Genomic DNA, 13,032 nt, shown 5'->3' with positions numbered 1-13,032 from the left:
TCGTACCGTCGTAGCGATCAAAATGGCACTGTGTGACGGTACCCTAAGCCAGAGAAACCAAGGAAAGAGCTGCCCACAGGCCGCCCGAAGCACAGACATGTTCCTCATCATAGAGACAGAGAGAGGGACAGACTGTTTGTGTGTCGGGCGGCCTCTGGGCAAGTCTCTCCTTGGTTTCTCTGGCTTAGAGCAGGAAGAGAAGACTCTGCCTACAGTCCCTCCCCAGAGCACGAGCATATATCATTAACTGCAAACTTCTAACACGGATTACACAAGAACCACAAGACGGATTTCTTCACCCCAGCTATCATTTTAATCAGTATAACGGCGTCAACCTGACAATGCCTGTAGTTTATTTAGCAAAATCCTGCTGACAGGTTCACATTAAATGCATGCACTTTTGGATAAAAATCATTTTTGTGTAATTGGGTTACATGACCAACTTGTCAGTTTTCAATAGCTTTTGTGTAGTGCCGCTTATCTTGGGCTACAGAATGAGTAAACTGAGAATCCATTCGTGAGCTCAGTCTGAAAATTGGCCACAGCATGTAAAACATAACAGCGCATTAGAAAATTTAATTTGTGGAGGTTCACGTGTTTAGGACCCCACTGATCACTAAAAGACAGTGTTGGATGAACTCACCTAAGCATTGCTCCTTACGGAGGCCAAAACAAACTCAATAGAAAATCTATGATTCTCAGGAGTTCAACTATATGCTATGCACCCTCATTTTAGCGATTGGCGAGTTGTGTCAACTGGACTGATGTACCCATTGACTTTAAATGTCCGTGCAGTCCCACTCCTACTCTTCAGTGATGTTCTAAATACTCAATGCATAGGCCTGCGGCTAAACACGATTGTGCAGTTGTGGAAGCACAGATCAGCTGTCAGCCTGAGACCCACAGAGAAGGCAGAGATGGTTTATTACGGTCTGTGCCTTCTCCATCACTGCATACACAGTGCTAAAGAAGCACTGTGTCTGCAGTAATAGGAAGCACTGACAGTGCCTCCTCCTCCATACACAGTGATCATGTGATCACTGTGATATAGGGAGGGTGAGGGGGCTGCTGGGTCTAATACCAGCCACAGTTACAGGGGAAATAAGATTAAAATAAAAATATTTCAATATTTGAAATGTTCCCAAAATGTATTTTATGACCTTATGGGAGGCACAATGTATAAAATACAGTAAATGAAAAACAGGCATCCATAGCATTATACGTGGAGATCGGTACCATACACTGTGTATCATAGTTAGGGGCTCTGTCACAGTTCTTCTTGCAGAAGCTTTCCCTCCGTATTCTGTGTGGTCTAATATGTCCGAGTGGCTGGGTCCGTATACGGACGGCAATGCCCGGACTGAGCAAGTGTCTCAGACACCGAACTTACAACCTAAGATATGCGTTTGAGGATAGAACACTGACTCACAAGACCAGTGTTCAGTTCATACATTACGGTCTGTATACAGACCCTGAAATACAGCTGATCCCAAACTGTGACCAATTACCCCAATACCCCCTTCCCGAAATGGAAATTTTCCTTTTCTCTCTCCATTTTTTCCCACCAAGAGTTTTTTTAATCTTCAATATAGCCATATGATAATAACTTGTTTTTTGCAAACCAGTGGAAGTTTGGAAATTTCAAGTCCAGCAAAACTGCAAAGAAACTAAAACGCAATTCGGCATTTTTTATTTCCCTTTTTAAGTTTTGTTATTATGGCCTTCATTACGTAGTAAAAATTACCTGGAAATAACAGTCCCCAAATCAGGACCATTAAAAAGCTTTAAAAAAAACAAAAAAACAAAAAAAACACAACTATGTTTGTTAAGTAGTGAAAAAAGAAAAAAAAATCTAGAACATTTGTAAAAAGGGAAATTTTTACTTTGTCACTTTTTTTTTTTTTTTTAAAGAGCCATAATTATTTTTTGATCGCTGGAACTTTGCAAGGTCTTGTTTTTTGTGTGGGAAGCGAACTTTTTTTTTTTTTTTTTTTTATTGATGAAATTTTCTGGTAACTACAATGTTTCCATATGGAGATTATACCTGCAGTCTGATCACTTGTATGATATACTGAAATACCATAGTATTATCTAGTAAAAATTACAGTCACATATGTAGCCTAGCTACAGGCGCATGTTCAACACAGACACGGCGGTCTTCAGAAGACTATTGGCGCTCATGCCGTCAGAGACTGACAGTGGCATTTAATAGGTTACCATCTTCCCTACACACCTTGTGGGTAGAGGCAGATGATGGCCAAGTAACATAGCTATCATCTGCCGGGAAAGATGCAGGCTCAGTTAATGAGCCTGCATCAAAGACAGTGAGCAGATACTGGACATGGCAATATGTCCAATATCAATAATGGATTACATTGGCCTTAAATTTCACACGTTTTTATGTTTTTTCATTGTAGCATTTCAGGAGACATCATTTTTAATATTTGTCGACATTACTGTTTTACAGGTTTTATAGGGAGAAATCGGAAAAAAAATTGTCTTTTGACATTTACAATGTTACAGTTACATTTACTGCACTAATAATGTGTTGGCTTTATTCTGCGGGTCAGCCCTATTCTGCGGATACCAAATGGTTGTTGTGTTATTTATATTTTATTACTTTAGAGATTCAAATTAAGGTATTTAAAAAAAAAATAAATACGGTAATTTGGTTTTGTGCCGCTATACCCCGAGCGCGATACTTAAAACATTTTACCTATGAACTGAGCTGTGAGGGCTGATTTTTGTGATGTAAACTGTTTTTACTGGTTCAGTTTTGTGTACATATGACTTTATAGATCACTGGAATTGTTTTTATATTATCTGTTTGTTTTTTTGTATTTACCGTGCGGCATAAATAATCAGTATTGTAGTACCGTATGTGTTGTGTTGTTACGATAAGGTCAGGGGTCACATGAGCATAGGTTATTAAAAAAATAATAATAATTTTGTCCGAATTTTATCCAGAAAAGTGGGACGATGCTTCTCTCATTTGTCCTCCATGTGCAATCAGTCTTTGGTTTTGTTTTTTTTTAACTTCGAAGTTATCAAGATTCTAAAAAAAAAAAAAAAAATACCCTGTGGTAGACGTATGTGTAAAGTTGATCTGGGATCATTCTGACAAATAGTTTTTTCATGATATATTGTACTTCATAATACTTGTAACATTACTTCGATATGACTTGCGTTTAAAAAATAACAGAAATTTTGCAAAAATTTTGAAAATTTAGCCACTTTCAAACTTAATTTTTATGCCCTTAAAAAATCAGAGCTATGTCACACAAAATAAATAAATAACATTTCCCTCATGTCTACTTTACATCAGCACAATTTTATTTTTGGCTAGGATGTTATAAGGTTTAGAAGTTCAGTGATTTCTCATTTTTCCATCAAAATTTACCAAATGAACATTTTTTTTCCTCACAAAAAAATGTATTTTAGACCCAAAATTTTATTTTCACAAGGGTAACAAGAGAAAATGGACCACAAAATTTGCTGTGCAATTTCTTCTGAGTACACTGGTATCTCATGTATGGGGGAAAGCTACTGTTTGGGCGCATGGCAGGGCTCGAACGGGAAGGCGCGCCATTTGACTTTTTGAGTGTAAAATTTGCTGGCATAATTAAATGGACCCCATGTCGCATTTGGAGAGCCCCTGATGTGCCTAAACAGGGCAAAGCCCCACAGGTGAATCCCTTTTGGAAACCACACTGAACATTTTGAACCGACAGGTACAACACAGAATTTGATAACTTTAGGTTGTCATATTGAATAGGTTGTCATTAGTGTTGAGTGCAAGTGCTCGCTACTACAGTTTGCAGCGGGTGCTCGGGTATGCACAGAATATCGTGGGTGCTCAAGTCCCTGCCCCGCATGTTTTACGGCTGTTAAACACCCCAAAAAAAACAGACAGGGATCTGCGATACTCTGTGCATACCCAATGCAAACTCGAGTAGCGAGCACTTGTGCTCAACACTAGCCGTCATTTTTTTTTTTTTTTTTTTTAAAGCGCCAATTCTTAATCCAACCCTAAAATACGTCCTAACCCCAACTGTAACATAACCCCAAATCCTTTACTGCAAAGTATGGAAAAAAATAATAAGAATTTCATAACTTATCTAATTAAGGGGGTGACAAAGGGGGATTTGACTTACTATTTTTTTTCCTTTTGATCATTGTTATGAGGTCTATCACAGTGATCAAAAGGAACAAATAGCAAAAATGTCATATTGTTGCCGGCCAAAAAGCAAAAGCACTGGGACTGCAGACTTGCTTTTCCTCTGCCCACTAATAGGAACATTGGGTGCTGGAAGAAGTGACTGAGCCCTATGATATTGTAGTCATACAGTATCTCGCTTGTTAGATTGTATTCTGTGAATGCATTCAATTGTATCCACGCAAAAAAAAGTGTGTTGAGTCCTTGAAAAATTCAGGCCAACAATGTGGGCCATATAGGAAAAAAAAGAGAAAAATAATAATTGTATGCACTCTAATCCGTAAGCTTCATAATGCAAAAACTCAAAAATAATTAAGTTGAGCAGATACCAGAGGTAAAGGGGCTTTTCTGGTTTTATGCAATCACTATATGGAAAAGTGATATACAACTGTATTTAATTCTCATTCCCTCAAAGTTTTATACGATATCTGCTTTTTGTCAGCGGATGGGAATATTCTAAATCGGTCACCGGGATTTTGGAATCTAATCTGAGAGCAACAAAATATAGAGACAGACCCTGATTCTGGTCATGTGTCACTTACTGAGCTGCTTGCTGTAGTTTTGAGACAATCATTGTTTTAATCAGCAGGAGACCACTAGAGGACTAGTTCTCTTGTGCCGTATAGTCCTCCATATTCATGAGCTCTGTATACCCCCGCCCACACCACTGATTGGCAGCTTACATGCCATTTTTTTTCCCACAGTAATGAAGATTAACCCCCGAAGGAGCGACTTGCAAGTTTCATAACTCTGGAAAAATGAATTAAAGTTTAGTAACTCTCTAATCACAATGAATACTGTGACTGATGAGGGGCCGGCATCTTGACCACCTGCCAACAGCTACGGGGGACCATCCCCCCCAATACACATGCCCCTGTGTAAGCAGTATCAGTGCAGGCATCCAGCTTGATGAAGGAAATATGAGCATTTCCCTTCACTTACAGCAAAAAGAGAACCTGGGAATAATTGGGACACAACATTTACATAAGCTGGATACAATTATAACATGACGATTTAGATTACATAAAACAAACAAATCCTTTAAACCAAGCCTGCACTTTATATGGCGGGGCCATGTCACAGCATACTTACCGAGATTGTACCATTGTCCAGCCCCACAGACAGCCTCCGGGTCTCCGGGCTAAAAGACATGCAGGAACACGGAGCTGGAAGATATGAACACGTAGTGGGGTCAGCGACAATCCTAGACCCAGAATCTAAACCTTTACAGATCTGTCGCCCTCACTGGAGAAGACCAACCGTGTAATGTATGAGCAGGCGAGCCCCCACAGCGGGAGTCAAGACCACCTATTGCCCCATCGTCTATTGGGGAAGGGTCTGGGGCAGAGATGTCAAACTGCATTCCTCGAGGGCCGCAAACAGGTCATGTTTTCAGGATTTCCTTGTATTGCACAGGTGATAATTTAATCACCTGCACAGAATGATTCCAGCACCTGTGCAATACAAGGAAATCCTGAAAACATGACCTGTTTGCGGCCCTCAAGGAATGCAGTTTGACACCCCTGGTCTGGAGGCTCCCAGACATGATTCAGGATTAGCCCAGTGAACTATAAGCGCCTAAGCCCTGTTTTTCGTGAGTAAAAATGTCCATAACCTGGGTGTACAATCACCAACAGTAAAGAATACCAGGTAACATTTAGCAAATTTTACAATCACCCGGTTGATTTTTCCTGGTAGTACAGTGAGCTCCCAAGCCGGATCATCAATTTCCACAAGATGCAGTCAGTGAAGCAATTTTCCCCTTTATCTTGTCAGTTGTAGTGGAGATTTTAGTTCAGAACTTGTGTACACACACGCGCGCACACACACACACACACACACGCACGCACTATAAAGAAATGATCTTAATTCAAATCGATCCACATGATAATTTAAGCCATCCATTGTTTCAATCATACCAGGCCTTTTTCAAGGAATATCTGTGTATGTGTATCTGTTAGGAACAGACGACAACTGGACATGTTCTTACCCAGAAGATGATGATCCCCGCCACGTTTTGCCACATTAAGTGGTGTGGACAGACGGAATCCCGGACTGGATTCAGACCTCAGACTGCCGGATATGTTCCCGCAGTCTAGATTATGCCATTTGGCAACCACCAGGCCTGATCTCCCCATGTAACAGAACCACAGGCTTTTATGGAGCTGTTAGTTTGAGGTATCAGACTCATGGGGAGGAGGGAAAGATTTGTGAGCAAACACAGGAATAGAAATCGGTCCATATTATACTTTTATGAAATTAGTCCTATAATGGTTTCACACAGCAGAATTCTTTGTAAGTATTTTAGGCCAAAACATGGAGTATAACCCACACAAAGAACAGCTAAATTGTGTTTTAAAATATATAATGTGGGAACTTGGAGGCCCCTTCTTCAGTTGTCCTCGGTTTCTAACAGATCCACTATTAAACAAAAAATGGATCAGTTACAAACAGGGTAAAAATAAATGCAGAACGGAGCTCAAAACTTCTGGTTTCGAGTAGATCAGTCGTTTAACCCCTTAGTGACCACCAATATGTCTTTTCACTGCCCTCACATAGACAATGTCATCCCCTGACAGTTGCTGCATCTTCACCAGTCAACTGTGCACCATAGTTGACATCTTGCTATATCAGCCTTGAATGGTTTTGGCACCAACCATGGCTTTGTAACCCCTTCGATGCTGCTGTCTCACTTTAACCACATTGGTATCCCGAGATCTTGATCGTGTGGTCCTGATGTTTACCTTAGCAATTCATGACCATATAGCGGCCTTAGAGTCTGCCGGCTACAGTGACCTGTTCAGATGTTAGCCACATTTAGCTGGTAAAAATAACATTTTTTCCTTCCTGTTATGCCATTTTGTATTAAATTCCAGAAAAGCACCAAAAGGGTTAATAACCTACCTGACAGCAGTATTGAATACATTGAGAAGTGCGGTTTCCAGAGTGGTATCATTTTGGGGGATTTTATAAACTATAGGTCCATCAAAGTCACTTCAAAACTAAATAGGTCCCTCAAAAAGTAAGTTTTGTAAATTTACTTGAAAAATTGCGGCTACAATTTCAAACCTTCTCACATCCTAACAAAAAGGGATACCGTATTTTAAAAATGGTGCTGATGTAAAGCAGACATGAGGGATGTGTTATTTAATTAACATTTGTGATATGACTGTCTGCATTAGGCCATGTTCACACAGTGCGTTTTTTACCGCGGAACCGCGGCGGTTTTGCCGCTGCGGTTCCGCAGCTGTTTTCCATGCAGGGTACAGTACACTGTACCCTATGGAAAACAGGACACACTGTGCACATGGTCCGGAAATTGTTAAAAAAAAGACGCGCTGAATAGCTCCCGGAAAAAAGAAGGAGCATGTCAATTCTTTTTCCGGAGCCGCAGCGGTTCTGCACCCATAGACCTCCATTGTGAGGTCCAAACCGCAGTAAAACCCGCAGATCAAAAATATATCTGCGGGTTTTACTGCGGTTTGATGTGCAGAACCGCTGCAGCAGGAAGTGCGGGGAGCGGGCGGAAGTGCGTGGGCGGAGTGTGGCTGCCCCCCCCGTGTTCCGATCCCGCCCCCCCGTGCTCCGATGCCCCCCCCAGTGCTCCGATGCCCCCCCCCAGTGCTCTGATGCCCCCCCCGTGCCCTAATCTCCCCCCCTTATACTCACCCGGCGTCCCGGTGTCCGTCCGGCCGTCTTCTCCCTGGGCGCCGCCATCTTGCAAAATGGCGGGCGCATGCGCAGTGCGCCCGCCGAATCTGCCGGCCGGCAGATTCGTTCCAAAGTGCATTTTGATCACTGAGATATAACCTATCTCAGTGATCAAAATAAAAAAATAGTAAATGACACCCCCCCCCCCCTTTGTCACCCCCATAGGTAGGGACAATAAAAAAAATAAAGAATTTTTTTTTTTTTTTTTTTTCACTAAGGTTAGAATAGGGGTAGGGGTAGGGTTAGGGGTAGGGTTAGGGGTAGGGTTAGGGGTAGGGTTAGGGGTAGGGTTAGGGGTAGGGTTAGGGGTAGGGTTAGGGGTAGGGTTAGGGTTAGGGGTAGGGTTAGGGGTAGGGGTAGGGTTAGGGGTAGGGTTAGGGGTAGGGTTAGGGTATTTTCAGCCATTTTAACCCTAAAAAAATTCCTAGAAAACACACAGACTCTGGCTAGAAAACTGCATCAAAAAAACGCATCAAAAAACGCATCAAAAAACGCATCAAAAAACGCATCAAAAACGGACCAAAAAAGGACCAAAAAAAGGACCTGCGTTTTCTGCCAAGAGCTGCAGTTTTTTAAAAAACAGTCAGGAAAAAAAAAGGATGGAAATCCTGAACGTGTGAACATACCCTTAAAGGGATAATCACTCCGTTTGAAAATTGCTACATTTTAGATTTTTTTTTAAACACATTTCTGATATTTTCCTAAATGAACACAGAAAATATCGACATCAATTTACTATTAACATAAAGTACAATGTGTCACGAAAAAAACAATCTCAAAATCAATGAGATCTGTTGAAGTGTTCTAGAGTTATTACCACATAAAGAGACACTGGTCAGGTTTGAAGAATTTGTCCCGGTCACTAAGGGTGTTAAAAAAAAAAAAAAAAATTGATCCTTTGAATTCTATTTTGAATCAGTTCTTAACAGATCCATTTTTTACTATTTTACCAGTGGGGTCTTTGAAGACCTCTATTATTCTGTGCATGTGCATTGTTAAAAAACCCAAATCATTAAGAAATGTATAATGTATGACAAGGTAAAAAATGGATTTCACCCGGAAAGGAGACAAACATAACATTTTTTGACACTTCCATTCCCATTCTTACTACTGGATTCTGTACTGGAACACTATTTTCATTTTTATGATCCCAAAATGTAAAACTGTTGTACATGTGTACATTGAGTAAGGTTCAAAACTGTCCTCGACTAGACTAGCCCAAGACAAGAACACATGGGCTACTTGCACAGTGAACAAGTCTGTATGATCATGTTCACACACCACCAAGAAACCTGAAGACACAAAAGAGAATAGTAAAACCAAAAACACTCAGTTTGAAAAAATGTTGCAGTAATCCGCAAGTGCTAGTAAAAGATGTAAAAAACAGGGTATTTGGTTGATACGTTTTTTGCAAAAAATGTATACTAAGCTGCTCTACCAGCCCATGTGTTCCTGTTTCCATAATTGTTCTCTTGTGTCTACAAGACTGGGGAGTTCCACCACTCCTCTTGGGCTATCTGCACAAAAGCTGTTCTACCCTGTATGCACACATGGATTTTTCCTCTCTGAACCCTGTTCACACAGGTTATATACAGATGATCAGGTTTTTAAATACATCAGATAGGGATTGCATACATTAGTTAGGACTGCTCTGATAAGGGTATACCGTGAAGATTGGTAGAGCAGCTTAGTATACATTTTTTTGCAAAAAACGTATCAACCAAATACCCTGTTTTTTACATCTTTTACTAGCACTTGCGGATTACTGCAACATTTTTTCAAACTGAGTGTTTTTGGTTTTACTATTCTCTTTTGTGTCTTCAGGTTTCTTGGTGGTGTGTGAACATGATCATACAGACTTGTTCACTGTGCAAGTAGCCCATGTGTTCCTGTTTCCATAATTGTTCTCTTGTGTCTACAAGACTGGGGAGTTCCACCACTCCTCTTGGGCTATCTGCACAAAAGCTGTTCTACCCTGTATGCACACATGGATTTTTCCTCTCTGAACCCTGTTCACACAGGTTATATACAGATGATCAGGTTTTTAAATACATCAGATAGGGATTGCATACATTAGTTAGGACTGCTCTGATAAGGGTATACCGTGAAGATTGGTAGAGCAGCTTAGTATACATTTTTTGCAAAAAACGTATCAACCAAATACCCTGTTTTTTACATCTTTTACTAGCACTTGCGGATTACTGCAACATTTTTTCAAACTGAGTGTTTTTGGTTTTACTATTCTCTTTTGTGTCTTCAGGTTTCTTGGTGGTGTGTGAACATGATCATACAGACTTGTTCACTGTGCAAGTAGCCCATGTGTTCCTGTTTCCATAATTGTTCTCTTGTGTCTACAAGACTGGGGAGTTCCACCACTCCTCTTGGGCTATCTGCACAAAAGCTGTTCTACCCTGTATGCACACATGGATTTTTCCTCTCTGAACCCTGTTCACACAGGTTATATACAGATGATCAGGTTTTTAAATACATCAGATAGGGATTGCATACATTAGTTAGGACTGCTCTGATAAGGGTATACCGTGAAGATTGGTAGAGCAGCTTAGTATACATTTTTTGCAAAAAACGTATCAACCAAATACCCTGTTTTTTACATCTTTTACTAGCACTTGTGGATTACTGCAACATTTTTTCAAACTGAGTGTTTTTGGTTTTACTATTCTCTTTTGTGTCTTTAGCCCAAGACAAGATAGACTGAATGTAAAGCAAGATGTCAGGTAAAACTTCCTGTTATACCCTTTGGGGAGGGAAGGTGGAAAAGAAGAGTTAGGAGCAAAGTTAGGAGCAAAGTTAGGAGCAAAGTTAGGAGCAAAGTTAGGAGCAAAGTTAGGAGCAAAGTTAGGAGCAAAGTTAGGAGCAAAGTTAGGAGCAAAGTTAGGAGCAAAGTTAGGAGCAAAGTTAGGAGCAAAGTTAGGAGCAAAGTTAGGAGCAAAGTTAGGAGCAAAGTTAGGAGCAAAGTTAGGAGCAAAGTTAGGAGCAAAGTTAGGAGCAAAGTTAGGAGCAAAGTTAGGAGCAAAGTTAGGAGCAAAGTTAGGAGCAAAGTTAGGAGCAAAGTTAGGAGCAAAGTTAGGAGCAAAGTTAGGAGCAAAGTTAGGAGCAAAGTTAGGAGCAAAGTTAGGAGCAAAGTTAGGAGCAAAGTTAGGAGCAAAGACACAGGTAAAGCATCCTGACTGAGCTGTCTAACAAGTCTTTTAGCTTACCCCTGAACTGAATTCACATCTACCCTGCTCAGTACTGCTGTATAGTTTCCTTCATGTTGCTGAGTTCTAATTAAAGGATGAAGAGCAGGAATCCTTCTCTGTGTGCTGCGATGTGAACGGGAGACATAGCAGCTAGTCACCAGCTCACAGTCAATTTCAAATTAAGAGAGAGAGCTTGCATAGTGAAAAAAGGGTTAAAATTTCAGGATACAAGTCACATATTGGCCAGAAATCTTATTTTTCCTCATGCACTCACACAGGACAGGTTAGTCTCAAAAGTTCTTTAAAAATACAGTTAACCTGTAAAACAATTTATTATACTGAAATTTCTCAACTTCTAGAATTGTACTGCCCAATAAAGGAACCAAGTCACGAGACGTGTTGTAATTTGCTGTAAAAAAAAAAAAAAAAAAAAAAAAAGATACAAAGTAATGAGACTATAAGGCAAGAAACTTTTTTTTGCCTTCTTTAGTTACGCTGCTGACACTCTTCCTTGTGTTGCTGGATCAGTTCTTGTAACCAACTATTATCTAGTAGCTACTGAAACATTATTGAGTCATAGAATCATTGAGTCTTTGTAGAAATACATAAATTCAGCCTGAACCATCTAATCCATAACACCCTGGGGTTACGAAAGGTCGACCAAGAAATGTTATGAAATGGAGGAACTGGTAAGAAATGGAAACTTAGTAGATTAAGTTCCATAATTGTACTGATGATGAACTTTAAAGGGATATCCTGGCCATATGGGATATTTATGGCATTTACTGCATGTTGATAAGCAAAAAGAGCTAAGCAGCGCTTAACGACCTTGTACTCAAGACAGACAATGGTCTGGGCGGCGAGACCCGCATCCATCCTGTGGACATGATAGAAGTGTTACCATCTTAGACAAGGACCCTTGTAGAGTAATGGTGACTTACCTGGCATTGAATGATAAATACTGGGCCAGAACTGACCGCTGTCCCTCTTCATCCACACACGGACGGTCCTAAAATAGTTTTGAATAGAAAGGTTTAGACATATTTTTTCCTACAACATAATAACATAGGCAAACACCTAACTAGATTCTCGATCGAGGGATAATGGCCATCACGCCCACTGTCTGCACACAGCTGCTCTATGTACAGATCTAACTTGTCCGATTTGTGGAACTCTGGCAGACCCTATAGATAGTAGGTTGGGCTTATTTACTTACAGCGGGGTATATGGGTATTTAGGATATAAGTAAAAGCAATAGGGCATATAAATAACACTGGGTACTTCGTAAACACCGTTTTTAATATATATAAAAAAAAAATTAAAAAAAAAAAAGCATAAAATCCATCCCACCAACGTCAAGGTGTACTCAAGTTCGGGATGGTCCTAACCTCTAGTATTAAAATTTCACCATGCGTCAAAAGGATTCCTGTGTGAATAAGGGCTGAGCAGGACCGAATCCCAAATATGGGGACACAGCAAATGGGAAACTACTTAAATGAAATGTCCAGCTCAAAGGAAGGGAAACCGCACCCTTACCTACACTAAATGTAGCATGGGAATAGGAGCATGGCCAATGTGAACATGCTCCTATTTTTACAACAAGAGAAAAGAAATAAGCCAGCTCACCGATGACGATCACAGGTGCACGGATCTCCGTTGCAGGTAAACGAACAAGTCCTCCAAAGGAAAAAAAAAAAGGGATTGAGATCCAGCTCCTAAAATTCGGTAATTTTTATTAGATTCCAAAAACGATAAAATCCACAGACATGGAATAACCAAACTCCCTCCGGGTGGGTGCCCCTGCACATGAGGGACTATACGGCAACGCGTTTCGATCTGACGATCTTTTTCATAGCTGAAAAAGATCGTCAGATCGAAACGCGTTGCCGTATAGCCCCTCATGTG

The 13,032-nt window shown here is 40.5% G+C and overlaps 1 protein-coding gene across 1 annotated transcript in view; it reads right to left on the bottom strand.

Annotated features, from left to right (window-relative positions):
• WDFY2 (WD repeat and FYVE domain containing 2) overlaps positions 1-13,032 on the bottom strand; it is an 86,656-nt gene that overhangs the window by 50,561 nt on the left and 23,063 nt on the right. The window contains exons 2-3 of the mRNA XM_069758884.1: positions 12,069-12,136; positions 5,309-5,382 (exon numbers count right to left, since the gene is read on the bottom strand). Of these exons, the coding sequence (XP_069614985.1) occupies positions 5,309-5,382; positions 12,069-12,136 (142 nt within the window). The remainder of the gene's footprint in view (positions 1-5,308; positions 5,383-12,068; positions 12,137-13,032) is intronic.

This window comes from Ranitomeya imitator, chromosome 3 (assembly GCF_032444005.1).
Source record: "Ranitomeya imitator isolate aRanImi1 chromosome 3, aRanImi1.pri, whole genome shotgun sequence".
Classification (NCBI taxonomy): domain Eukaryota; kingdom Metazoa; phylum Chordata; class Amphibia; order Anura; family Dendrobatidae; genus Ranitomeya; species Ranitomeya imitator.
The sequence above is the reverse complement of the archived record's forward strand: the minus strand, read 5'-3'. Positions and strand labels throughout refer to the sequence as shown.